General features: G+C 42.4%; 1 protein-coding gene and 1 pseudogene across 3 annotated transcripts in view; one reads left to right on the forward strand and one right to left on the reverse strand.

The window, feature by feature from the left end:
- Window positions 1-2,995: 2,995 nt before the first annotated feature.
- LOC782437 (large ribosomal subunit protein uL30-like) lies at window positions 2,996-4,092 on the reverse strand (annotated as a pseudogene). The gene has a single exon (XR_083791.6). The product of XR_083791.6 is annotated as a large ribosomal subunit protein uL30-like (transcript).
- Window positions 4,093-12,968: 8,876 nt separating this feature from the next.
- Window positions 12,969-24,216, forward strand: part of GALM (galactose mutarotase) — a 54,627-nt gene continuing 43,379 nt past the window's right edge. Inside the window, exon 1 of one of the 2 annotated variants that reach the window (XM_005212684.5) lies at window positions 12,969-13,368. In XM_005212684.5, the coding sequence (XP_005212741.1) occupies window positions 13,179-13,368 (190 nt within the window). In that variant the 5' untranslated portion in view covers window positions 12,969-13,178. 2 annotated transcript variants of the gene reach the window in all.

Consider the following 24,216-nt stretch of genomic DNA (forward strand, 5'->3'; position numbering starts at 1 on the left):
GGCATACCTGAAATCATTCAAAGGGGGCTCATTCCTAGTTGTTTTTTTTTTTTTTTTAATATGTGATAATTTTTGACAAGGATTTCTTCTGCTATAACCCTGCTCAGGACAAAATTAACCTGGTCAATAATTGTCTTACCCACCTGTAGGGAGAGGGACACAGTCAATTTTGTAAGGGAGCTGATGGAGGCCTAATGTGCTGAAGTCCAAGTCGTATGAACTGGCCAAGTGCTTCTACTTTGAGCAGAGGCTCAAGTCTTCCATGAAGGAGAAGCTTCCCTGGGACTAGAAGATTATACTCCAGAGTCACCATTATCTAGAGAAAAACACCTGCCAAATGCACAGTCATCCCAGGAACCTCAACTGAGTGTTACTAAGGAGAGTGCCAGGCAACTCCTAGTCAGCCTTAGGAAATTCTTTATTGTAACTATATTGGGTCAACACTGACTCTTGCAAATCTTTCCCTCCAACTTGGTTCTGTCTCCTCTTCCATGACAGAAATAGCCCTTGTCTGGGCCAACTGACTTGGAGTTTTCAATGTCTTTTATGGGAGACACTTATATGAGGGTTGGGGGGAAATTCTGTGTGGTTTGGGCTCTTCCTCAATCAATGAACACATCACCATCAAAATGGTTCCCAAACCTGTACCACCCACCTCTGGGCATAATAAACTTCTCCAGCTAGAACTTCAGACCTTGCCACACTGATCCTATCCTTGGAGCCTCCAGAACCTTAATCACAAACACACCATTATCTAGAGTAAATTCTCTATCTTCTTCCAGACCCCTGAAAGTCATATGATTCCTTTGTCTTCTCACTTTGGGCAATGCCTTCAAAGTATGGGACTTGTAGTTTGTACTCATAGATTTCTGGCTGTGACCAGTACACACCCAAGCCACAGGCTCAGGTTATTATTATGAAGAAACAGTGGGAGGACTTCCCAGGTATCTTAGTGGTAAAGAATTGGCCAAGCAGGAGATCTGGGTTCCATCTCTGGGTTCACTCCAGTATTCTTGCCTGAGAAATTCCATAGACAGAGGAGCCTGGCAGGCTACAGTCCACGGGGTCGCGAAGAGTCAGATACAACTTAGGGACTAAACCACATACACCACAATAGAATATCTAGAATAAAGTCTATACATTTCCCAACATATCCTAAAGTTTGATATGATTATATGAATGCATTCTGGCCAATGGGAGATGAAGGGAAGTGAAGTATACAACATTTAGTATGTGTCCTTAAAGGGAGGTGGCTCCCTTTTCTCCAGCAGTCCCTATCTCCTCTTCTCTACCCCAGTCCTCTATATGGGGACAAGGCAGCATACCTCATTAGCTAAGTGGACGTTAGGCCACACCCTACAGATGAAGCAACAGGTTAGAGGGAACCTAGGTCCCAGATGACCACATCAAGCAGAACTGCCATCCTAACCTTGGATGACCTGTTGAGACAAGCAATTGTGAGCCTGAGCATCCCTGAACACCCCTTTTGGGTATGCCAGCAGTGCAAGACTTGACTGCTCTTTAGCCAACCATTTTCTGAGTTGAATTTGCAATGAGCAGGCTCAAGAGATAAGGTATTATCTTCTCTCAAACAAAAAGCAGGCTTGCTCTCCCTCACTGTAAAAGTGGTAGATTCCAGTTGACTCTCAAACCCACTGGTCCTTTCATGCTGCCTCCATGGGTTTTGAAGGGCATGAGGAACCAATACCAACATAATGCCCATTCTGCTTGAATGCAGTAAGTAGCTAAATCTTTTGTCTCAGACCTAGGAATCTTGTATCTTCAACCAGCATCTGTGAAACAGTAATTCATTAACTTGCAAACAAAGTAAAATCCTAGAATCTCACTTACCTCCCTCAGGACTGTTTTTAGGAAAGAAGTCAATTTGTATCTCTTTTAAGCCACTATTGTTACATCTTGTCAGAAATTTATTATTTAAGCTGAGCCAAACATGATCTATCCAAAAGCAAGAAACTGTAATAGTGTTGGGACCTCTTGAACAAGTGGTATAGCAGATAGGAATTAAGAAAATGACACTATGTTTCCCGTGATGAGAAGATATGAAAGGGACTGAATCCAAGCTTACTGAATCAGCCTGGCAAAATCATGAGAGTGGATTTTCCACATTTTTTTGAGTAAGATAATCTTAAAAAAAAATTTTTTTTTTTTGGCTGTGCCGCACAGCATCATAGTCCCCTCCCCACCATCAGGAATGAGGCCTGCACCTCCTGCAGTGGGAGGGTGGAGTCTTAACCACGGGACCACCAGAGAAATCCCTTAAAATGTTTTTTGAAAGCTATTTTATGCCAAGAATTATATACACCTGTGAGTTTTGACATAAGATTCCATGTCATGAGAAACGGAGTTCAGATAAACTTGGAGAGCAATTCCCTATCTGACAAGGCAAGGATTAATATCCATCAGGCTAGACTGAATCTGAGCTAGCATTCTCTCTAGGATGTTCAGGGGTTCTCAACCTGTTAGGAACCAGGCCATACAGCAGGAGGTCAGTAGCAAGCTAAGTTTCGTCTGTATTTACAGTCGTTCCCCATCGCCCCCAGATGGGACCGTCTAGTTGCAGGAAAAGAAACTCAGGGCTCCCACTGATTCTGCAATATGGTGAGTTGCATAATTATTTCATTATATATTATAACATAATAACAGAAATAAAGAGCACAATAAATGTAAAGCTCTCAAATAATCTGTAAACCATTTTCCACTGCACCCCATTGGACTGTGAAAAAATTATCTTCCAGAAAATTGTCTTCCACCAGTCCCTGGTGCTTTAAAATGTTGATAGCTCTTGTCCTTTGAATAGCAGCAGAGTAATTGACAATGTTGAGAAAGGTTCAAGCAGGGTTGTATCAATACCACATTAGTCAAGAGAAAAGGCAAAGATGAAACAAGAATAGATGTGAGGATGTGGCAACACCTGCTACTGAAACCACTGACAAAATGTTGAAAGTTCTTTTTTTTTTTTTTTTTTTCTGCAACATTTTTAATCTGTAAACTGAACTTTTTATCATGCACAAAAGTCTGTGACATAGGCTTTCTTAGATTAGACCCAGTTTGGCCAACTGAAAATGGAAAATCAGGATTGTTTTTTGTACAGGAAAATTTTCAATAAACCCAAGGAATGTTTTTCACAAGACACAGGCTGGACCGTAAGTTTTGCATCCAAGAGGCTAGGCTGTTGATTTGACTTAATCTTCTCGCACCAAGATTTGCAAAGGAAAGATAAAAGTCAACCAAGACAGTACATTTCAATTTGTTTCGATTGTTTATTAACCAGATTACAATAATAATCCTGGTAGATACCTTAGTTCATCCTTCTAATAAGCCTGTTGATCTGGTCTTCCCTATTGCCAGCATCTCCACCTTCTACAAAATGGGTGGTCTTTTTCTTCATTCCACCTCGTGGAGAAGACAATTTAAAGGGCCACAGGAAGTTGTTTGCTTCTTTGAAACGTTTTCCAACGGTATAGATCTCATGAATCAGATCCTCCATGCAGATGATTCCATATTTCCCAAGAGATTGAGCAATCAATGCGTTGTCAGGGCAATTCGCTTTTTGTTGATTTTGCCGTAACCACGCTTGTAAATCAATTCATTTACAGACTTCAGATTTGGGTACCCCCATGCAATGTATGGCTCCACAATTCTCAGCATGTTAATTGATGCCTTGTTGAGCTTCACAAAGGTGCCGTTGAAGATCTGCCGGAGGCGAAGGAGCTGCAGCACCTTTCGAAACTTTGGGCTCACACCATTGATACCTCTGATCCTGATGACAAACGCCAATTTGGGTTCCGCGGGTACATAGAAGTTACCGGCTTTTCGTGCCATCCTAGCCATTCGAATTTCAGTTCTGTACATCTGCCTGTATTCCTTGTGGTAATGCTTAGCTTTTTCATAGATAAGCTTCCTCCTTGCCTTTCGAAGCATCTTTTGGGCAAACTTCTTTCTCAGTCGCTTGATCTTAAGCTCTGCGAAATTCTTCCGCTTTTTCTTAAGGGTTTCTGGCACAGCAGGAACCTTCTTTTTCTTCTCTTCTGCACCCTCCATGGTTCCAGCCGGGAAAGAGCAAAATGTTGAAAGTTCTTCATGAGAGACATGTATTCTTTTTTTTTTTTTTACTTTTCCTTTTTTTTTTTAAATTTTATTTTATTTTTAAACTTTACAATATTGTATTGGTTCTGCCATATATTGAAATGAATCCGCCACAGGCACACACGTGTTCCCCATCCTGAACCCACCTCCCTCCTCCCACCATCCCTCTGGGTCATCCCAGTGCACCAGCCCCAAGCATCCAGTATCATGCATCGAACCTGGACTGGCGACTCGTTTCATATATGATATTATACATATTTCAATGCCATTCTCCCAAATCATCTCACCCTCTCCCTCTCCCACAGAGTCCAAAAGACTGTTCTATACATCAGTGTCTCTTTTGCTGTCTCATACACAGGGTTCTTGTTACCATCTTTCTAAATTCCATATATATGCGTTAGTATACTGTATTGGTGTTTTTCTTTCTGGCTTACTTCACTCTGTATAATAGGCTCCAGTTTCATCCACCTCATTAGAACTGATTCAAATGTATTCTTTTTAATGGCTGAGTAATACTCCATTGTGTATATGTACCACAGCTTTCTTATCCATTCATCTGTGATGGACATCTAGGTTGTTTCCATGTCCTGGCTATTATAAACAGTGCTGCAATGAACATTGGGGTACACGTGTCTCTTTCCCTTCTGGTTTCCTCAGTGTGTATGCCCAGCAGTGGGATTGCTGGATCATAAGGCAGTTCTATTTCCAGTTTTTTAAGGAATATCCACACTGTTTTCCATAGGAGACACGTATTTTGGTGTGTCAAAATATTCTAAATGCTTGAACTCTCTACAAGGACTCCCTATGTAGCTATTTTTTATTTCTAATTTCTAATACCCTAATGACATTACTCTTTTTGGTGAGGACATGTTGTTTTTGCCTGATCAGTATCCATTTTCTCTTTGGAAATAACATCCAGATTTTCCCTTAGGGAATCACCCCTCCCCACTCTCACAGTCCATATTCTTGGGTGAGCCTGACTCCACCTACCAACTACCAGTTAATCAGTTCAGAAGAGCACGTGACTGAGTGCGATTCAATACTGGGACTTTTGTTGATATTATTGGGAATGTGAAGTTTGCTTTATTCTAAGATTGTTGTGTGGGCTTCCCAGGTCACACTAGTGGTAAAGAACCTGTCTGCCAATGCAGGAGATGGAAGAGATGCGGGTTCGATCCCTGGGTCAGGAAGATCCCCTGGAGGAGGGCATGGCAACCCACTCCAGTATTCTTGCTTGGAGAATCCCACAGACAGATGGGCTACAGCTCATAGGATTGAAAAGAGTCAGACATGACTGAATCAACTTTGCACACACGCAAGATTGGAATACAGGATGATATAAGCCTGGGGATACTAGAAATCATAGATAGAAAAGGAATGCTGAGACAAGGGCCAACATTGTGGAAAACAGAAACAAGAGGAAGAGAAATACCAGGTCCTAATGACATAGTTTTAGTCCAGATCCAGCCATGCCTGAACATGCCTGAACATCTTTAGAGTTTTCGCTGTTAGTCAATAAATTCCCTTTTTTGCCTAAGCCAAGCTTGAGTTGGTTTATACTTTTCAGAAATAAAAAACATTCTGACTTTTGAGAGTATTGCTATCACAAAAGATTCCTAGAAGTAGCTACTTAGTCTGTATAAAAGAAAATAATGTGTTCAGGCTAGCTGTGGCCCCAGAATTTATATAAATAGGTGTTATAGTTAAATCAGAGGGAATGGATGAGGGACTTGTTTTAAAGCTGCTTTACATAATTTGCTTAAACTTCTATTAGTCATATCAAAGAATGGGAGGAAGAAAAGACCCAACCAACCCTCCAGGCCAGTCCCTTGGCACCACCACTGACTCAAACTAAAGTGAAAGTGAAGTTGCTCAGTCGTGTCCAACTCTTTGCAACCCCACGGACTGTAGCCTAACAGGCTCCTCCGTCCATGGGATTTTCCGAGTAAAGATCAATCACCAAAGTTTACAGAGCACTATAGGGTTTAATCCATATCTGACTATCAGTGTTTACCAGGGGCATTTTGATAGAGTGCTCTGGATTCAAATCCTAGCTGTACAATTTACCAACCTAAATGACTCTAGACTAATGTCTTGAATGCTGGGATATCTAGTGTGCTTTATAAAATTTTGCATTTGACATAAATGATATGGGCTTCCCTGGTAGCTCAGTGGTAATGAATTCACCTGCCAATGCAGTAAAAGCCAGTTCAATCCCTGGATCAGAAAGATCCTCTAGAGAAGGAAATGGCAACCTACTCGAGTGTTCTTGCCTGGGAAATCCCATGGATAGAGGAACCTGGCAGGCTACACAATCTACGGGATTGCAAAGAGTCAGACATGATTTAGCAACTAAACAACAACAATAAATGATGTATCTGTATCCTTCTGCCACTGATCTTTTTCTCCCTTAAGTATCATAATTATGAAATACATGCTTGAGGTCCTGCAGAGCCTGTTATGCTTCATTTCCTTTTATGCTATATTCCATTATGGAATATGGATCTACCACAATATTTTTATTCCTTTTTCAATTGACAGACCTTACGTTGTTTCCAAATTCTCATTCTTTTGGGGCTTCCCTGGCGGTATAGTGGTTAAGACTTTGCCTTTCAATGCAGTGGGTGCAGGTTCTATTCCTGCTAAGATCCCACATACCGAATGGCCAAAAAAAACAAAACATAAAACAGAAGCAATATTGTAACAAATTCAATAAAGACTTTATAAATTGTCCACATTAAAAAAAAAATCTTTAAAAAAACAACAAAAATAAATTTTCACTTTTTTAGCAAATTTTCACTTTTATGCATACTACGGCCATAAATATTTTTGTGCCTATATGCAAAAGATCATCTATGGTATATTACAAGGAATATAATTGTTGGGTTATGGACCATTGATGAGTTATATGCAATTTGATTTTACTAGATATTGATGAGTTGTCCTCAAGAGTGGTTATATGAATTGAGACTTTCACCAGCTTTGTATTGATATAAGAGATGTTTCTCATCCTTTCTGGCACTCAAACATTCACTCAGCAAATATTTTTTAGTTATCTGCTAATCTGTCCTGGGTACTGGGATTTCCTGCTCTCTTGGAGCTTCATTTTCTTGGCAGGAGACATAATAACAAATAAAAAATGAATATATAAAGGGTCCAGAAGTGATGAGTGTCTTGTTTCCAAGGTCTTTGGGTGCCAAGGACTAGTTCTTCTCCTTGGGCCCTTCTTTAACTACAGTAAGTGAATACAATGCCATCTTGAACCTACTTTCAGAAACTGATTTTTTAAAACTTGTAATTACCATAAAATTAGAAGATGACTAGTTTACATTGATGTAATGTTTTAGAGTTCAGTTAGTGCTTTGGAATCCATGTTATCAGTTAACCATAATACTAGCAGCATATAAGGAAGTGGCCAAATGCCCCTATCTCTGTAGTCAAGCTGCCCAGGATCAAATCTTGGTTTCCTGGCTTATAATCACATGATCTTGCACAAGTTACTTTATCTCTCTAAGCCTCAATTTCTGTTTGAGATGATAGTGTTGACTCATAGGGGTGCTTAATGTGGTGCTCAGTAAATTTTTAACACTTTATTTACTATGCTATGCTATGCTAAGTCACTTCAGTCGTGTCTGACTCTGTGTGACCCCATAGACGGCAGCCCACCAGGCTCCCCCATCCCTGGGATTCTCCAGGCAAGAACACTGGAGTGGGTTGCCATTTACTTCTCCAATGCATGAAAGTGAAAAGTGAAAGCGAAGTTGCTCAGTCGTGTCCGACTCTTAGAGACCCCATGGACTGCAGCTTACCAGGCTCCTCCATCCATGGGATTTTCCAGGCAAGAGTACTGGAGTGGGGTGCCATTGCCTTCTCTGACTTTATTTACTAGTGATCGATTAATAATTGGATGGGTCAATCATGTGATATTCCCATTTTATAGATGAGAAAACTGAGGCCCAGAGTGGCTGAATAAACTGCCCAGACAGTAAGTGCTGGTGCCTCATGAACTCAGGTTCTCTGGCACCAGCATGATAAAGAATGCACCTGCAATGCGTGAGACCTGGGTTGGATCCCTGGGTTGGGAAGATCCCCTGGAAGAGGGCATGGCAACCCACTCCAGTATTCTTGCCTGGAGAATCCCCATGGACAGAGGAGCCTGGCAGGCTACAGTCCATGTGGTAGCAAAGAGTCAGACACGACTGAGTGACAAAGCATAGCATATATGTATGTATATCAGGTATTCATTCAATAGTTATTTATTGAGCAGCTAAAATTGCCTGTCATTGTGCTTGGAGGCAGGAAATTCTAAAATATTCCCACTATGGTGGATCATCTTTGGGCAGGCCTGATCACAGCTATCTGAGGCCAGTCTCAGGACTTTGTTTCATCTGGCATTGACTAAATTCATGAACTGAATTTTGAAGATTTTTACTTACGTTTTTATGGAGGATAGAGATGAACATCACCTGACTTTAGATTGTAAATATCTTGAAAGCAAGGGTCATATTTTACCTACCAATGTACAATCAGCACTTAGCACAGTGCCCGGTATATATTCATTGACTATTTGATAAATGAACATGTCATACAGCAAAGTTTAATCTATCTTCCTCAACAACTTACCAGTCTCCATAATACATTCCCCAGCAGCTATTTCAAAATCGTTGATGAAATGGAGAGGAATTGAACTGTGAAGAAGCCTACCTCTCTTGAGCTTGATGCCATTCTCCCAGGTATGTGTGGCTTCCAGATTCAAGTAGTTTTCATCTGAAACCAAATATAGTGTTGTTTGGGTTACAAATATATATATATAAGTCAAAAATTGAAAAAAAAGTTGCTCAGTCGTGTCCGACTCTTTGCAACTCCATGGACTGTATGTAGCCTACCAGGTTCCTTTGTCCATGGAGTTTTCCAGGAAAGAATACTGGAGTGGGTTGCCATTTCCTTCTCCAGGAAATCTTCCTGACCCAGGGATCGAACTCACGTCTCCTGCAATGTAGGCAGATGCTTTACCATCTGATTTACCAGGGAAGTCCCAAAAAATTGACTCAGGGAGCTAATAGTTGAGTAAAAAGTAACAACAACAAAATGTATTCATGGAGAGATAAGGAATGATCGAAGATAGTACATACTGAGTGTCTGATGAAAAGAAATGATAATAAACATTATTGGAATTCTGAGCAAGGAGAAAGGAAATAGGAGGGTGGTAATGTATCAGTCTGACTGAAAAGCTATTTTAGGTCTCCTTATTGACAAACTGTGAGGTATTGTGAGTTGGTTTTATTACTACATCTCAGAGAGTTTACTATCATATTTTTTTTTTTTCTTATTGGCCATGCTGCCCAACTTGTGGGATCTTGGCTCCTTGCCAGGGATCGAACCCAGGCTGTGTGAATGAAAGTGCAGAATCTTAACCACTGGATCACCAGGACTTTGGGGAGTTTGCTCTGCGTAGCAGCCTGTCAACAGCTTAAGGTTTTGGAGCCTTGATCTTCATGGGCTTAGGGTCTGATGGGCCCACTTCAGACCACCACTTCTACACTTCTGTGTAGAAGGAGGAGGTGGGGCCCAGAGACCAAGATTCCTCATTCCTGACCTCCTAGCACTCAGCTTTGGGGACTAACCTCCATCTGTGAAGAAAAACAGACCTTATACTTGACCTATTCTCCCTATACCTCACTCTCTGGTGGAAAGAAAAGGTATTCTCTGTAACTCCTCTTTGACATAACTATCACAATTCTTACACTCTTTGTCTCATAACCAAACCCTTAGCCTCTACCCTCCAAGTAAAAATAAATATCCCCTAAAACTTGACAGTGCTTCACTCTCAAAATTACTACTTTGTTTTTAACCCAATCCAACATTTGGGACAGAGAAGGCAATGGCAACCCACTCCAGTACTCTTGCCTGGAAAATCCCATGGACGGAGGAGCCTGGTAGGCTGCAGTCCATGAGGTCGCTGAGAGTCGGACACGACTGAGCGACTTCACTTTCACTTTTCACTTTCATGCATTGGAGAAGGAAATGGCAACCCGCTCCAGTGTTCTTGCCTGGAGAATTCCAGGGACGGGGGAGCCTGGTGGGCTGCCGTCTATGGGGTCGCACAGAGTCGGACACGACTGAAGTGACTTAGCAGCAGCAGCAGCAGCAGCATTTGGGATGGAGAATATTTCTTTAGATTTAAATGGCTTCCTCTTTTTTTAAGTTCACAGATATTCCTATAAAGTATTACTGTAGGACTAGGAAAATAAGACACTTTGGTAAGAAAAAATCAAGATTTGTGCCTGACAGCTGACTTAGCACAAAGTGGGACACTATGTTAAACCGTTCAAACCTAAAGGAAAATTGAGGCTGTTAGAGAGGCATCATGGTATGTTTCATTTTCTACCAAGCCAAGTTACAAGACACCCACAGTGATACTTGGCTTTGGCCATCCAAATGCATTTGTTTATTTCTGTGACAACATGAGCTTGGCAGAACATTGAGAACCGGTGGCTGAGAAAAGAAAATTTGGTCTTCTTGCTCACAGAAGAGATTCTAAGTCATCCTTGCTAATACAGCATTGCCAAAAGGGCTTATGTATGAATCAGACAAAAATGTTAAGTGGGCTGATGAGGGTGGCAGAGTTTATGAGAATTTCTGATGGAGCAGCACTAAGAGTGCCTAGCCATTATTGTGTAAGTGCAGTACAGTCTATAATTTGACTTGTTTGGGTCTTTTTGTTATTATATGTTATGCTTCACTGAAGCTTGTTGCAAGTTCTCTTTTTCCCTTTTCTATCAGAACTCCCTTGATTCATGAATGAGAATTGAGGCTTTGTGACAAGAATGTTAAATATTCCTTCAAACTACACAGACATGACTGAGAGACAGTTTTGTTTTATTAGCACTTGATTCCCAGAGCGTGATCCCAATTCTCCCAATTCCCTAGACATAGGTGTATTTTGGCCTTCACCATAGTCTAGCTGGCCTCCTAGGCTGCTGCTGCTGCTGCTAAGTCGCTTCAGTCGTGTCCGACTCTGTGTGACCCCATAGATGGCAGTCCACGAGGCTCCCCCGTTCATGGGATTCTCCAGGCAAGAACACTGGAGTGGGTTGCCATTTCCTTCTCCAATGCATGAAAGTGAAAAGTGAAAGTGAAGTCTCTCAGTTGTGTCCGACTCTTCGCAACCCCATGGACTGCAGCCTACCAGGCTCCTCCGTCCATGGGATTTTCCAGGCAAGAGTACTGGAGTGGGTTGCCATTGCCTTCTCCGAACTCAGTAGTAAAGAATCTGCCTGCCAAGCAGGAGACCCAGTTTTGGGAAGATACCCGGGAGAAGGAAATGGCAACCCGCTCCAGTATTCTTGCCTGAAGAATCACATGGACAGAGGAGCCTGGCAGGTCCTGGCAGCTACAGTCCATGGGGCCACAAAGAGCTGGACATGATTAAACAACTGATCACACATTGTCTAGCTGGATCCCCTCTGAAGTATCTAGAAACCAAAACAAAAGCAGTATCAAGCAAAGATGAGATGAGTATATAGACAGTCAAGTAAAACATGTTGTTAGGATTCCAGAATCCTTCCCCTTCCTAGGCCCAGTACTGTCTGGACAGATTTAGCAAAGAAATACCAGGCCCCTGTATTTTATCTGACAATCCTAATAAGGCCTTTCATATCTCTATTCTAGTCCTCTGCCATCAGTGGGGGAAGAAAAACCAAAACCATCTGAGATTAGTCATCAAAACCTGGAGCAATATTTCTCAAGGTCTGGTTCCAGATAGACTGCATTAAAATACCATGAGGAATCTGTGAGAAAAGGAGATTCCTGAGTTTCACCCTAGACTCACAGAATCAGAAACTCCAGGTATGGGCCTGGGGATATGTATTTTTTTTTAAATCTCTATAGATAATTCTGAGGCACATCAAAGCCTAACAATTATCCATGACCTCTGTCTCTTTTCAAGCAGTATATACTTAAAACATTTTTCTGCTTACGGAAAGGAGATAATAAAAGTACTGCGTGTTCACTCACTCAATTGGGTCTGATTTTTTTCGACCCTATGGACTGTAGTCCACCAGGCTCCTCTGTCCATGGAATTTTCCAGGCAACAATACTGGAGTAGGTTGCCATTTCCTTTTCCAAGGCATCTGTCTGACCCAAGGAACCTGCCTCTCCTTCATTGGCAGGCGGATTCTTTACCACTGAGTCACCTGGGAAGCAATCAAAGTACAGTATCTGACATTTATTAGGACCTTAATAAATATTCATCCTTAATCCCTTTTTAAAGGAACTTTGGATTTTAGGAATAAGAGTGGGTATATACCCAAGGTCCTTGCCCAGTTCCCTGAGGAAAAGAAAGTCAGAGACTGCCTCTATATAAACTATGTCCTCATCTCTACATGGGACCCCGTGCAGGCTGCTACTCCAGGCTGGTAGTCTGGAGAGCCTCTCCGCAGTGGCTCCAGCAGAAACACCTCAGAGCTGTTTGTGTGGGACAAACAGAATGGATCCTCAGTCAGTGTCCAGAGAAACCTGCCGTTATTTACCCCTTTTCTAAATTAGCTTTGTACTTCTTTCCCACTGGGTCAAAGAGTTAAAAATCAAAATTTCCCCCCAAGATCTCCTCCCTTCACTATTCCTAATTCTCATCTCTTCATTTTTCAGCGTCTTATCTGAAAGTCAGCCACCATTAACGGATGTCTTTGCTTGTTGAGAACCTCGTGCCGGAAAAACGGTAGAACACTGCAGATTCAGGATTTCGGTTTAGAAAGACTACAGGCCCCAAAATGCAATTTCACATTCCAAAAACTACCATTCCCAACATGCAGTGCAGTCAGGGTTCCAAAAGAAAAGAACTGACTGGAAGTTGCCAGCCTAGCTGGAAACTTTGCCTTCCCTCAGGCAGAGGAATGATTTAGAGAAGTCCCAGAGGATATTTTTTGCAGGAGTGGTCACTCCCTAAATCCAGGCAAGAAAGGGGAGGAGTGTGGGCCGCGTCCCGCCCCTTCTCCAGTAAATTTCAGCGGCTACAGGTTTAGCGGCGGGAGTTCGAAGGACTTGGAGCAGCTGCACACCCTGAGCTTAGCATGGTTTCGGTGACCAGAGCCGTGTTTGGAGACCTGCCCCTGGGAGCAGGGACAGTGGAGAAGTTCCAGCTGCAGTCAGACCAGCTGAGAGTGGACATCATCTCCTGGGGCTGCACCATCACAGCCCTGGAGGTCAAAGACAGGCAGGGCAGAGCCTCAGATGTGGTGCTCGGCTTTGACGAGTTGGAAGGTGGGTTGAATTCCGCCCCGGGCTGCCGACGGGCCCCAGGCCCGCCGCGCACACTGCCCCACACCAGCAGCCAGGGATGCGGGGACCGAGAGGAAGTACCGAGCTTGTGACCGCTTGGATCCGGCTGACTCAGTGTGTTGTGATCCAGTGTTTGGGAAAAGACAAAGTGAATAGAAACTGCGTAGAACTTAGCTTCCGGTTATACATTCAGGCTTTGCCCTAATTAAAAAGTCAGTTGAGGGAAAGATAAAACTTCAGCAACCCTGGAGCGATCTTTGAACTGCGTGATCTCAGAGGGCGGGAGAGGAGACCTACAGGCTGGAGGGGGTGTGGCTCCCAGCTCTTTCTCTTGCCATTTCTGAAGAAGGGGAAAAAAAATCAAAGACGTGCGTCTTCTACTTCCTTTCTGCTTGATCAGATTCTCTTTGAGGTCTGGTTGTTTCAGAAATGCTCAGTAAGGTAAGCTCAGCGGGTGCAGAAGCTTATCTGCTTTAACTATGTACTGAAAGAACATGGAAGACCAACTTACTGTCAAGAAATGAGTCTCCTTATAACTGGGATGGATTTTATTTTGCAGGAATCCATGACAGCTAAGAACGTGTATTAATTCATGCATTCACTCATTGTTGATTCAGTTATCTCATTCCAGGAGACAGGTCCCTGCCCTCATGCAGCCTGCAGTTTAGATGTGGAGATATACCTTAGTCAAATAATGGCATAAACAAATAATTAAAACTGCAATTTCACTGGGGCAAAGGAAAATGTACATAGTGCTTGCTGTCTCTTGGCACACTGAATAGCTAGAGAGAAAAAGAGATCAAAATAAAGTTAGCAAAGGGCAACTGCTTGAGAATTAATTCTCTGCTCGGTGGTAAACGTGTGGACAAAATCTGTTAGAGAGGAGGTTTGAGGTTTTCCTTTAGGTGTGTGTCTTTCTGTCTGTTTGCTTCTTTAGCAACATAGCCCAGGATGGGAGGTCAACAGAAAACAGAATTGGTTTTCCCTTAGCAGACTGAAATTGGCTCTTCATTTCCTTAACAAAAATGTTTTCTAAATATTCCTGAGGATTCTATTCCTTGCCCTCTGGTTGGTTGTCTTTAACTACCTTGGAGCCTCCACAGCTTGGCTTGGAGAAGCTGTAGGTAACATTCAGCAGAATTTCTTTGGTAATTTCAGCAAGCCTATTATAGGAGACTCTGGTAGGAAGGTACAGGGACTGGGATAATCAGCTCCACTTTCCCCTTACTCTCTACATCCCTTTCAGTTTCTGGATGTTCCTATCTCCTGTCTTCAGAGTCAGAAGGCAAGAGAGTTGACAAGTGGCAAAAGAATGCTTTAGACTCACTTTTGCTGAGTCATCTCTCTGTTAGCATTTGCTAACCATTTGCTCAGAGGAAACAGAATCACAGAGATTACTTAACTGGTGCAAAATTGCCCGTGGAGTCCAAGGAGAATTGGATACACACACTCATTTCTTACTAGTTTTAATTATTTTTTTAATTAATAGTATTTATTTGCTTGTTTTACTGGGTCCTAGTTGTGGCACTCAGGATCTTCGATCTCTGTTGCAGCATGCAAACTCTTAGTTGCGTCATGTGGGGTGTATTTCCCGACCAGGGATCAAACCTGGGCCCCCTGTATTGGGAGCGTGGTGTCTTAGCCACTGGACCACCAGGAAAGTTCCTAATTTTAGTTCTGATATAAGAGTCACATGGATCTGAAAACAAAAGGCATCTTTGCACAGTTCATACGAAAAGTGTGCCATGATGATGATATGGCACCTGGGAAGCACCAAATTCTTAGTAGGCATAGTGATAGTGATAGTGATAGTGAAGTCGCTCAGTCGTGTCCAGCTCTTTGCGACCCCATGGACAGTAGCCAACCAAGCTCCTCCGTCCATGGCGTTTTCCAGGCAAGAATACTGGAGTGGGTTCCCATTTCCTTCTCCAGGGGATCTTCCCGACCCAGGGATCGAACCTGGGTCTCCCGCATTGTAGGCAGATGAATTTTGTGAGTGCAGTAATGTTGAATACGTTATCTCTGTGAGTCTGAGTTTTGTGGGAGTCTAGGTGAAAGAAATCCACCCCAGTACTCTTGCCTGGAAAATCCCGTGGACGGAGGAGCCTGGTAGGCTGCAGTCCATGGAGTCACTAAGAGTTGGACACGACAGAGTGACTTCACTCTGACTTTTCACTTTCATGCATTGGAGAAGTAAATGGCAACCCACTCCAGTGTTCTTGCCTGGAGAATCCCAAGGATGGGGGAGCCTGGTGGGCTGCCATCTATGGGGTCGCACAGAGTCGCACATGACTGAAGCGACTTAGCAGCAGCAGCAGCAGGAGGTGAAATAAAGTATTATCCCCAAATGTTCTTAAAAGGGAGAAAAAAAATAGATCCCCTTGGATTACAGTGATCTAGCTTTTATTGACTGTATTGCCCCCCACCCCATGTTATTAACATATCTTGAGAAAGTTAAATGGCATTCTTTTGTCGGCATCCATGACTGGGGCCACAAAATGCCAGGTCGAATTAAAGCATCTAAGGTATATTCTGCTGCTGCTGCTGCTGCTGCTAAGTTGCTTTAGTTGTGTCCAACTCTCTGCGACCCCATAGACGGCAGCCCACCAGGATCCCCCATCCCTGGGATTCTCCAGGCAAGAACACTGGAGTGGGTTGCCATTTCCTTCTCCAGTGCGTGAAAGTGAAAAGTGAAAGTGAAGTCTCTCAGTTGTGTCCGACTCTTCACAACCCCATGGACTGCAGCCTACCAGGCTCCTCCGTCCATGGGATTTTCCAGGCAAGAGTACTGGAGTGGGGTGCCATTGCCTTCTCCGAAAGTATATTCTAGATACTGAGAATTCCCTGGTGGTCCAGTAGTTAGGACTCCGAGCTTCTGTTCCACTTGAAGGGGCACAGATTCCATCCCTGGTCGGGGAACTAAGATCCTGCAAGCTGTGTGGCACATCAAAAAAAATAGTGAAGTATTCCAGGTGCTGGATTGAGAGAGACATTTTCAACCTTATGCTATAATTTAGATAATTTAATGGTTTATTTAAAAAGGAAAGCAAGCTATTTTCAAAAGACAAAGAAGTGTTTAGAATATCAAGTAAGACATTCTGTTATGTTCAGCCATCTTCAGGGATGAACTTCATATATGTCATTACAGGAAGGTTTCTGATATGTTTAGCCATCTTCAGGGTTGAACTTCATATATGTCGTTATGAGAGTTCAGTTCAGTTCAGTCACTCAGTCGTATCCAACTCTGCGGCCCCGGGACTGCAGCACACCAGGCTTCCCTGTCCATCACCAACTCCCAGAACCTACTCAAACTCATGTCCATTGAGTCGGTGATGCCATCCAACCATCTCATCCTCTGTCGTCCCCTTCTCTCGCCTTCAATCTTTCCCAGCATCAGAGTCTTTTCCAGTGAGTCGGTCTTCTCATCAGGTGGCCAAAGTATTGGAGTTTCAGTTCCAGCATCAGTCCTTCCAATGAATATTCAGGACTGATCTCCTTTAGGATGGACTGGTTGGATCTCCTTGTAGTCCAAGGGACTCTCAAGAGTCTTCCCCAATGCTGCAGTTCTAAAGCATTAATTCTTCGGCGCTCAGCTTTCTTTATGGTCCAACTCTCACATCCATACATGACTACTGGAAAAACCATAGCTTTGACTAGATGGACCTTTGTTGGAAAAGTAATGTCTCTGCTTTTTTTTTTTCTGCTTTTTAATATGCTGTTTTGGTCATAGCTTTTCTTCCAAGGAGCAAGCGTCTTTTAATTTCATGGCTGCAGTCACCATCTGCAGTGATTTTGGAGCACCCCCGCCCACCACTGCCCCCGACAAAAAAAAGTCTCTCACTGTTTCCATGAAGTGATGGGACCAAATGCCATGATCTTAGTTTTCTGAATCTTGAGGTTTAAGCCAACTTTTTCATTCTCCTCTTTCACTTTCATCAAGAGGCTCTTTAGTTCTTCTTCACTTTCTGCCATAAGGGTGGTGTCATCTGCATATCTGACATTATTGATATTTCTCCTGGTAATCTTGATTCCAGCCTGTGCTTCATCCAGCCTGTGCTTCATCTAGCCTGGCATTTCGCATGATGTACTCTGCATATAAGTTAAATAAGCAGGGTGACAATGTACATCCTTGACGTACTCCTTTTCCTATTTGGAACCATTCTGTTGTTCCATGTCCAGTTCTAACTGTTGCTTCTTGATCTGCATACAGATTTCTAAGAGGGCAGGTCAGGTGGTCTGGTATTCCCATATCTCTAAGAATTTTCCACAGTTTGTGGTGATCCACACAGTCAAAGGCTTTGGTGTAGTCAATAAAGCAAAAGTAGATGTTTTTCTGGAACTCTTCCTTTTTCGATGATCCAGCAGATGTTGGCAATTTGATCTCTGGTTCCTCTGCCTTTTCTCAATCCAGCTTGAACATCTGCAAGTTCACGGTTCATGTGTTGTTGAAGCCTGGCTTGGAGAATTTTGAGCATTACTTTGCTAGCGTGTGAGATGAGTGCAATTGTGCGGTAGTTTGAGCATTCTTTGGCATTGCCTTTCTTTGGGATTGGAATGAAAACTGACCTTTTCCAGTCCTGTGGCCACTGCTGAGTTTTCCAGATTTGCTGGCATATTGAGTGCAGCACTTTCACAGCATCATCTTTTAGAATTTGAAATAGCTCAACTGGAATTCCATCACCTCCACTAACTTTTTTCATAGTGATGCTTCCTAAGGCCCAGTTGACTTGAAATTCCAGGATATGTGGCTCTTGGTGAATGATTACACCATCGTGGTTATCTGGGTCATAAAAATCTTTTTTGTATAGTTCTTCTGTGTATTCTTGCCACCTCTTCTTAATATCTTCTGCTTCTGTTAGGTCCATACTATTTCTGTCTTTATTGTGCTCATCTTTGCATGAAATATTCCCTTGGTATCTCTAACCTTCTTGAAGAGATCTCTAGTCTTTCCCATTCTTTTTTGTTTCCTGTATTACTTTGCATTCATCACTGAGGAAGGCTTTCTTATCTCTCCTTGCTATTCTTTGGAACTCTGCATTCAAATGGGTATATCTTTCCTTTTCTCCTTTGCCTTTAGCTTCTCTTTTTTTCTTATTATGGGAAGGCTTTCTGATATGTTCAGCCATCTTCAGGGTTGAACTTTGTATATGTCATTATGGGAAGCATAATTGTCTCAATCATAATAGTGTGAATGGCAGTATATTAGTATTTTGATCAATTCTAGGTATTAAAACCCATGCTAAGAAATTGGCGACAGAGGTTGTATTTCAGAAGGAACTCTGGGTAGCTGTGGTACAGGGATAGGAAGAAGGCTGGATTTTCACTGTATAGTCTTCGAATGTCTGAGTAAGTATTATATAAACAAACTGAGGCAAATAATTTAAAGCAATAAGATGTGACCGAGTCAGGGTTTATCATCACATTACTATGTCCCCAAAATGTTTTGAGCCACAGGGAAGAGCAAAGCATGGATAATTCCATGAGACATGGCCCTTTTGTAATTGCCAGGTTAGATGTGAACTCTCTGATTTCCCAGATAGATTATATAAACTATGTGGATGATGGCCATGAATGGAGGTCAGAACAGTTCACATACTCCCTAGGAAATGAGATCTTTGTTCTGTAGAATTCTAAAGAGGTAAATAATATGATCTTCTAGTTATATGCTAGAAAAATCAGTAATGCCTCCTGTGAGGTTTTTCTTCTGCCATTTTTTGTATTGAAAATGTTTTTTCTTCTTTTTTGACTTGCTGGGTCTAGGCTGTAGTGTGCAGGCTTTTCTAGTTGTGCCGTGCAGGCTCAGTTGCCCCTAGGCATACGGGACCTTAGTTCCCTGACCAGGGATCAAACCTATGTCCCCTGGATTAGAAGGCTGATTCTTTACCACTGGGCCACCAGGAAAGTCCCTTCAAAATATTTTTTAATGTTTTTTCATCTGCGTGTCCCGCTTGCAGTCATTATGACTTCTTTCAAAACCTTGGTGAGAATATTTGCATATGAGCTACAGGTATAAATAATCTACCCAGATAATCAACATGATTTCTTTCCTTTCATCTTCACCCTAGTTGCCACCAACACCCAGCTATTACTGCCATGAGAGGCATTATGAAAAGATTAGGAAAAAAATCAACTTAGTGCTCTTAGAAAACCTGAGTTTATAAGAGGTGGTGGGAGGAAAAGGGACCAGTTTAGAGACTGCAGTTTCATATTACAGATGCACGAGAGTGTCCTTTTAGAAGCATTAAGGATCCCTAGTTTAAAATCTCTGCTTTGTCCCTTATAGCTCTGTGACCTTGGGCAAATTATTTAACCTCTCTAGAACTATTTCCTCACCCGAAACAAATAGATAATGATTAAATGTGCTATTGGCTGTGATTTTGTCTGACTGTATTGAACAATTAATAATTTTAATTGTCTTTCCTTCCTTTGCCCCCAAATATCTTCCTCACACTCCTCGAACGTCCTATTTCACTTTGTTAACACTGCACAAAATGGCATGGAGATTCATTTGGGACAACCAGCAGCGACTGTAAAACATATAAAAGATTTGGGATGTTTAAAGTGCTTGTCAATTAAACTAGTGTTGATTTTCCTCAGAAGGCCAAAAGAAAGTCATTCAGGGTGTGGAGGGTTTGTCTGAGAATCCTGAGCAATTTTATTTGAGACTTTTAGGGCACTCTTGTTAAGGTTTGGGCTGTCTGAGGTTGATGTCATAGCTAGAATCCTTGGGATGTTTGAGGAATGCAGAAAACCGTACCCCGTTTATTAATGTATTCTGGCCAATCCCTTGCCCAGATAAAAGGGACAAATGTTTTCTCTACCCTTTACCATACATCAGTTCAGTTCAGTCGTTCAGTTGTGTCCAACTCTTTGCAACCCCATGGACTGCGGCATGCCAGGCCTCCCTGTCCATCACCAACTCCTGGAGTTTACTCAAACTCATGCGCATTGAATTGGTAATGGCATCAAACCATCTCATCCTCTATTGTCGCCTTCTCCTCTTGCCCTCAAACTTTCCCAGCATCAGGGTCTTTTCAAATGAGTCAGCTCTGTGCATCAGGTGGCCAAGTATTGGAGTTTCAGCTTCAACATCAGTCCTTCCAATGAACACTCAGGACTGATTTCCTTTAGGATGGACTGGTTGGATGTCCTTGCAGTTCAAGGGACTCTCAAGAGTCTTCTCTAACACCACAGTTCAAAAGCGTCAATTCATCAATGCTCAGCTTTCTTTATAGTCTAACTCTCACATCAATTCATGATTACTGGAAAAACCATAGCCTTGACTAGATGGACCTTTGTTGGGAAAGTAATGTCTCTGCCTCTTAATATGCCGTCTAGGTTGGTCATAACTTTTCTTCCAAGGAGTAAGCATCTTTTAATGTCATGGCTGCAGTCACCATCTGCAGTGATTTTGGAGCCCAGAAAAATAAAGTCTGCCACTGTTTCAACAGTTTCTTCATCTATTTGCCATGAAATGATGGGACCGAATGCCATGATCTTAATTTTCTGAATGTTGAGCTTTAAGCCAACTTTTTCACTCTCCTCTTTCACTTTCATCAACAGGCTTTTTAGTTCTTCACTTTCTGCCATAAGAGTGGTGTCATCTGCATATCTGAGGTTATTGATATTTCTCCCGGCAATCTTGATTCCAGCTTGTTCTTCATCCAGCCCAGCATTTCTCATGATGTTCTCTGCATATAAGTTAAATAAGCAGGGTGACAATATACAGCCTTGATGTACTCCTTTTCCTATTTGGAACCAGTCTGTTGTTCCATGTCCAGTTCTAACTGTTGCTTCCTGACCTGTATACACGTTTCTCAAGAGGCAGGTCAGGTGGTCTGATATTCCCATCTCTTGAAGAATCACAGTTTATTGTGATCCACACAGTCAAAGGCTTTGGCATAGTCACTAAAGCAAAATAGATGTTCTTCTGGAACTCTCTTGCTTTTTCAATGATCCAGCAGATGTTGGCAATTTGAATTCTGGTTCCTCTGCCTTTTCTAAAACCAGATTGAACATCTGGAAGTTCACGGTTCACATATTGTTGAAGCCTGGCCTGGAGAATTTTGAGCATTACTTTGCTAGCATGTGAGATGAGTGCAATTGTGCAGTAGTTTGAACATTCTTTGGCATTGCCTTTCTTTGGGATTGGAATTAAAACTGACTTTTTCCAGTCCTGTGGCCACTGCTGAGTTTTCCAAATTTGCTGGCATACTGAGTGCAGTACTTTCCCAGCATCATCTTTTGGGATTTGAAAGAGCTCAACTGGAATTCCATCACCTCCACTAACTTTTTTCATAGTGATGCTTTCTAAGGCCCACTTGACTTGACATTCCAGGATGTCTGGCTCTAGGTAAGTGATCACATCATCATAATTATCTGGGTCATGAAGATCTCTTTTGTACAGTTCTGTGTATTCTTGCCACCTCTTCTTAATATCTTCTGCTTCTGTTAGGTTCATACCATTCTGTCCTTTATTGATCCCATCTTTGCATGAAATATTCCCTTGGTATCTCTCATTTTCTTGAAGAGATCTCTAGTCTTTCCCATTCTTTTGTTTCCCCCTATTTCTTTGCACTGATCACTGAGGAAGGCTTTCTTATCTCTCCATGGTATTCTTTGGAACTTTGCTTTCAAATGCGTATATCTTTGCTTTTCTCCTTTGCTTTTGGCATCTCTTCTTTTTGCAGCTATTTGTAAGGCCTCCTCAGACAGCTATTTTGCTTTTTTGCATTTCTTTTTCTTGGGGACGATCTTGGTCCCTACTCCTGTGCAGTGTCACGAACCTCCGTCCATAGTTCATCAGGCACTCTAACAGATCTAATTCCTTAAATCTATTTCTCACTTCCACTGTATAATCATAAGGGATTTGATTTAGGTCATACCTGAATGGTCTAGTGGTTTTCCCTACTTTCTTCAATTTAAGTCTGAATTTGGCAATAAGCAGTTCATGATCTGAACACAGTCAGCTCCGGGTCTTGTTTTTGCTGATTGTATAGAGCTTCTCCATTTTGGGTGCAAAGAATATAATCAATCTGATTTCGGTGTTGGCCATCTGGTGATGTCCATGTGTAGAGTCTTCTCTTGTATTGTTTGAAGATGGTGTTTGACCACTTCCAATTTGCCTTGATTCATGGACCTAACATTCCAGGTTCCTATGCAATATTGCTCTTTACAGCATCGGACCTTGCTTCCATCACCAGTCACATCCACAACTGGGTGTTGGTTTTGCTTTGGCTCCATGTCTTCATTCTTTCTGGAGTTATTTCTCCACTGATCTCCAGTAGCATGTTGGGCACCTACTGATCTGGGGAGTTCATCTTTCACTGTTCTATGTTTTTGCCTTTTCATACTGTTCATGGGGTTCTCAAAGCAAGAATACTGAAGTGGTTTGCCATTCCCTTCTCCAGTGAACCACATTTTGTCAGAACTCTCCACTATGACCGATCCATCTTGGGGGACCCTATGTGGCATGGCTTATAGTTTCATCGAGTTAGACAAGGCTGTGGTCCATGTCATTAGATTGGTTAGTTTTCTGTGACTGTAGTTTTCAGTCTGTCTGCCCTCTGATGGGGGAGCCTGGTGGGCTGCCGTCTGTGGGGTCGCACAGAGTCGGACACGACTGAAGTGACTTAGCAGCAGCAGCCCTCTGATGGAGAAGGATAAGAGGCTTATGGAAGCTTCCTGATGGGAGAGACTGACTGAGGAAACTGGGTCTTGTTCTGATGGGCGGGGCCACGCTCAGTAAATCTTTAATCCAATTTTCCGTTGATGGGTGCAGCTGTGTTCCCTCCCTGCTGTTTTCCTGGGGCCAAACTACATAAGTTACTGACTAGATTAAACCAGCATTCTTGGCTTGACCTAGAAACTACCCTTTTTCATGGAAAATAGTATTTTCTGCATTTCAAAAACAATCTTCTTAGCCCTATTCAGACTTTGGGGGACTGCCACTTTCTGTCATTTTGATTTATTTAAAAGCTTAGTAATAAGGACTTACGTGGTGGTCCAGTGGTTAAGAATCCACCTTCCAATGCATGAGACTCCGGTTCCATACGTGGTCAGGGAGCTAAGATCCCACATGCCACGGGGCAACTAAACCCGAGCACCTCAAGGAGAGGCTCTTGTGCCGCAACTAGAGAAAGCCTGTGTGCTCCAACAAAAAGCTGCCATGCCACAACGAAGACACAATGCAGCTGGGAAAAAAAAAAAAAAAACTTAGTAACATAAGAAAATAATATAAAATCCAGTTGTTCTGAAGAGTTTCTCAGAGACAGTTAGGAGCAGTCATTTCTGCTATCCTTACCATTTAATCCTTAAAAACTTTTCATCTAAACCAAGGGTTGAACAGTGCTTCTTACTGGTGGGCTTATTCATTGTTGCCAGAAAGTGGTCCCTTCTGAGAGAATTCTTGCAAGTCCATGATGCAGCTTACTGTTGAATTTATCCTTGTCTCCAATGCCAAGCATGTGGCTGGCAACGAGTAGGGGCTTGGTGTACACCAGTTGAATGAATCAAGGTAGGAGTCAAAAGGAGATGTAGCTAAATGATTTTTGAACAGAAGTCCTGCTTTTCACATTTTCGAGATCCTGGAAAGCAAATGAAATTTGTTCCACGTTATATGTCATCAGGGAAAGGGAAATTTAAACAACGTTGAGACCTATTAGAATGGCCAAAGTCCAGAACAGTGACAGCACCAGATGCTGGCAAGCACATGGAGCAACAGGAACTCTCATTCGTTGCTGGGAATACAAAATGGTATAGCTACTTTGGGAGATAGTTGGCAGTTTCTTGCAAGATTAAACATACTCTTATCATATGATCCAGCAGTCA

Source organism: Bos taurus, chromosome 11, assembly GCF_002263795.3.
Source record: "Bos taurus isolate L1 Dominette 01449 registration number 42190680 breed Hereford chromosome 11, ARS-UCD2.0, whole genome shotgun sequence".
Lineage (NCBI taxonomy): Eukaryota > Metazoa > Chordata > Mammalia > Artiodactyla > Bovidae > Bos > Bos taurus.